We start from the raw sequence: 4,638 nt of genomic DNA on the forward strand, positions 1-4,638 counted from the left end.
TTTTTTGTTGATTTGCTTTGTTTTGTTTTTTTGAATGTCCAGAGGACCAGATTTAACTTTTTTAGATTTTTCTACCTGGATTATTGAGCATGCATCAGGATATATGGGTGAACAGATTTGACTCACTATTCGGCAAGAAACTGGTCAGTTTTGTCTCTGTCACCATTAATTAATGCATAATAAGCAGTTATTAACGATTTATAAAGCATTTATAGAGGAATTGATAATGTATCTATAAACTATTTATTAGCCATCTATAAGGGGAGCCTTATTGTAAAGTGGTATCAGTTTTATTTATTGAATTTTGCTAATACATTTAAAAACATTTAACTCTAAAGTCTTTATTTTTTCTGTTCAGTTTCAAAATGTTTGCACATTAAATATAACTGAGCTTATTTTCCACCCTCTGTCCTCCTCTAGGAGTTATCTGGACATGGCTAAAGTCTTGGTGTTTCGTTACTTCTTCTGGTTTGTGCTCTCGGTGGTCTTTATCACAGGGGCCACTAGGATCTCTGTGTTTGGACTGGGCTACCTACTGGCTTCCTTCTTCTTTCTGTTGCTTGGAACCAAACTGTTAGTCAAGTCATCGAGGACTCGCCTCATCCTCTGGGACTGTCTCATCATCTACACCGTGGCAGTTATTATATCTAAAAACGTGCTGTCTGTGAGTATAAGAATGACCCATTTTGCTCTTCACCTTTTAGTGAATTGTTTTAAAATGTCAAATTCTGTGAAGTTAAATGTTCAAAAGGAGTCTGAGAGTAATCCATTAGAAAATAAGAACCTGAATTTTCACATTTCCACAAGTATTTATACCTTTTGCAACAACATTTTTTCTTGATCTCTGCTGAGATGCTTCTACACCTTGACTGGAGTCCACCTGTTGTAAATTAAACTGGTTGGACAGGATTTGGAAAAGCACACAGCTCTTTATTGAAGGCTTATGTGAAAATGAGCAACAAACAAACCATGAGGTCAAAGGAACGGCTGCAGAGCTCAGACAGGATTTTTTCAGGACGCATGTCTCAAGAAGAGTACAAAACATTTGTGCTGAAGGATCCAAAGAGCTCGGTGACCTCCATGATTTTCATATGGAAGAAGTTTGGGATGACGAGGACCCTTGTAAGAGTTGGTCATCATGCTGAGCAGTTGATGGAGAAGGATCTTAAGTGAGACAGGTGATCCAGAACCTGATGGTCACTGACTGAGCTTCAGAGATCCAGTGAGGAGATGGGACTATGTTCTTGAAGGACCACCAGAACAGCCAGGCATCCACTGATCTGTTTTGCCCTCCATCCAGAAGGCTTCATCAGTCTGAGGCAACACCAAACAAAACTGATGTTCTCCCAACAGTTTACTCCAAAGTGGAAAATATCACCTCTGTTGGTGCTAAGATGGTCTCTGGGGCATGCCCTCTCCTCCGGTGCCCGCCCTCTCCCTCGTCAACAGTCATGTCGCACTGGTTCAAAACGCCAAAGTCCATGCTCAATAATCCAGGTATAAAATCCAACAATGTTCAGTCAGGTCATCTGGATGGTTTCTTTTTTGTGCTGAGACGTTTTGCCCTCCATCCAGAAGGCCCTTCAGAACAAAACATCTGAAAGCTGCTTGAAGGACTCAGACAAGAACCAGATTCTCTGGTCTAATAAATAAAAGACCGAACTGCTTGGCCTCGGTTCTAAATGTTTGTCTGGAGGAAACCAGGCACCGCTCATCACCTGCCCAACACCATTCCAACAGTTTTTCTGCAGCAAGTGCTGGCAGACTGGTTAGGGTTAAGAGAAAGTTGAAAGACGCAACATACAGAGATCTTTTTAATGAAAAGGATCGACCGGTCCTGGTGAGCAAAGCTTGTTAAATCAGATTTGATGATGTAACCACTGCTTGGGCTCTTCAACTCAGCACCAAGTGAAGAATCTGAATACTTATGGAATGAATACTTATGATATTTCAGTTTCTCTTTACAGTAAATTTACAAAATTGTCTAAAGTTCCTTTTTTCACTTTGTCATTATGGGACTGAGTGTGGGTTATTGAGGAAAGAACCAGGTGTAGCATCAGGCTGCAACACAATGAAAAGTGCTTCTAACATAAAACAGATTTAATGGAGTGATGAAGATGTAGTTTTCTGCTGTTTTACAAGAAAAAATAACTGATTTTAAATAATTTATTGTTTTACTTTGATAGTTTTAGTTCAGTTTTGTTTGTTCAATGGAGGCTATAAAGAAAGTTATCATTTGTATGTAGTTTCACAGTAAATAGTTTGCATGTCCTCTCCTCAAAACTTGGGAATGTTTTGCTCTGAAGTTTAAAGTAAAATATTCTTATCATGTGCAGAGAAGAAAATGCTTCGGAGGACTCTAAAATCTGTGTGTGTGTGTGTTTCAGATCCTGGCATGTGTTTTTGTGTTTGAAATGCAGAAGGGATTCTGTTGGGTAATTCAACTCTTTAGCTTGGTTTGCACAGTTAAAGGATATTATGACAGTAAGTATCCAAAGAATTATGATAATTTACATTTTTACTCCCAATAGTATTTTATTACATATCATATTAAATGTAATTGATCACATTTAATTGTTTGTATTCCTAATGCTTCATTAGTCACATTTCAGCTTTCTGCATTTCCCCAAACTAGTTTTCAGTATTAGATCACACGGACTGAATGTACTGTTTAAATATCTGATGTAAATGAGATTCTTTACCTCTTTCCTCCTCTCAGCGAACGCTGTGAGTTCTGAATCCTGCAGCCTTCCGGTGGAGGAAGCAGGGATTCTGTGGGACAGTTTGTGTTTCCTTTGCCTGCTGCTGCAGAGGAGGGTCTTCCTCAGCTTCTATTTCCTGCACGTGACGGCAGAGCTGCAGGCTTTTGCTAAACAAGCATCAAGGTAAAACACAATGTTGCTCAGAGAAACTGAAATGGGCACTTTGTTGCTGCATACATTTATTTATTTATTTTATAATTGATCACAAGCCACAGTTTCAGAAAAACCCCGGGGGGGCGGGGGGCATCAGGTCACATGTTCTCCAGGCGAATTCGGATAAGGTGCCCTTCAAGGCCAGACAGGGGAGCCAAATTCAGATAAACACACAGTTGTTTTGAGGACAGGCAGAACTTAATGACATCTACCTCGAGTCTGTGTTGGTCCAAACGATTCCGAAATGCGTGCGTGCCAACAGGGCAAATTGGCTCGCCTAAAGCCTGTCTTCTCTTCGAAGAAATGTTGTAAATTGAGTTGAGGGACTAACTGATCAAAACAAGTCTGTAATTATAGTTCGGAAGAAATGCAAGAGAGTCTCAGAAGCAGTTTCACAGACAGATGGAGCAGCAAAACAAAGCGGAGAGAGAGGAGGGGAAAAGCGTCCGACCTCGGCGAGAGCAAGTGGTGAAGTGAAACAAACAAACATCATGTTATCTCTTGCTGGAAAATTCTGCAGTTTCTAGCAACGTGTTATTACACAATGATCATTTCTGTAACTAATCAAAAATAAAGCTGACAGGATGGTTGTTGTAGCTCCTCAGTAGCAGAAGCATCAGACATTCAGAGGGAGTTTGCAGCAAACGCCTCTTTCACCACTTGAACGTATTGAAGTTGGTGAGTAAGCAGGAAATTCAGCTCAGTATCGCACGTTATCTTAATTCAAACTTTGTTTTCCTGCGCTAAATGAGACTTGTTTGACAAGTTTAGTTGCCCCAGTGATGTAAAACAAAACCTATTAAAATAAGAAATTACAGTTTTAGAGGCATTTTGTTCAAACTTGATGATAACATTGGGCATGATTTTCATGTGATATTAAGCAATGTTGCTCGACCTCTGAGCACTCAGAGTGTGCGTTGTAAATGACTCTCAGCTACTACCACACCAAAATTTAGTTCAGTATTTGTACAATTGACTGAGCTACAGACTTTTTTGTGTTTACTAATGTTGATTAGTAAACAAATTAGTAAACAAAGTTACCGGGGTGGCTGTGGCTGAGTGGTTAGAGCAGTCATCCTCCAGTGCAAGAGTTGGGTTATTCGAATCCACCAGCAGTCACATGCTGAAGTGTCCCTGGGCAAGACACTGAACCCCTCATTGCCTCTGATGTGTGTCCCATCAGTCTATGAATGTGATAAATCTCTGATTAGTCTCTTTAGAATGATTTGTTCAATTATCTTTGTAGAGATCTAGTAGAGTGCTGTATGAATGGGTAAATGAGGCACAGATTGTAAAGAGCTTTGAGTGTCTCAATAAGACAGAAAGGTGATATATAAGTACAGTCCATTTACCATATCCAACTTGAATTAGACTCCATAAGTTTTCAGTTGTATATATAAATTTAATCATACTTTCTGAGAATTAAGAATAAATAATAATTAATGGTTCATGACATAGTTACCAACAGACAAACAGGGCTGACACCAACAGTTTTTAAATGAACGATCTTGCAAAATATTTAGCCCTCGTAGTATGTGTTGGGAAGGACTCTTTTTTTAAGGTCAGTTTACTGTGGTGACCATCTTAATTGAGGTCGACTCCAAACGTTAATTAGTTTTAAAGTTTATCCAATGAATAAGCAAGAAAGTTCATGCTCAATAATCCAGGTATCAAATCCAATAATTCTCAGTCAGGTCATCTGGACCGTTTCTTTTTTTATAGA

General features: G+C 39.3%; 1 protein-coding gene across 1 annotated transcript in view; it reads left to right on the top strand.

Annotated features, from left to right (window-relative positions):
• LOC119407690 (piezo-type mechanosensitive ion channel component 1) overlaps nucleotides 1–4,638 on the top strand; it is a gene marked incomplete at its 3' end in the record, with an annotated part of 35,391 nt that overhangs the window by 335 nt on the left and 30,418 nt on the right. Inside the window, 4 exon segments of the mRNA XM_037674512.1 lie at nucleotides 421–664; nucleotides 2,388–2,484; nucleotides 2,720–2,885; nucleotides 3,797–3,825. Of these exon segments, the coding sequence (XP_037530440.1) occupies nucleotides 421–664; nucleotides 2,388–2,484; nucleotides 2,720–2,885; nucleotides 3,797–3,825 (536 nt within the window).

Source organism: Nematolebias whitei, chromosome 1 (assembly GCF_014905685.2).
Source record: "Nematolebias whitei isolate Nwh7 chromosome 1, NemWhi1, whole genome shotgun sequence".
NCBI classification, from domain to species: Eukaryota; Metazoa; Chordata; class Actinopteri; order Cyprinodontiformes; family Rivulidae; genus Nematolebias; species Nematolebias whitei.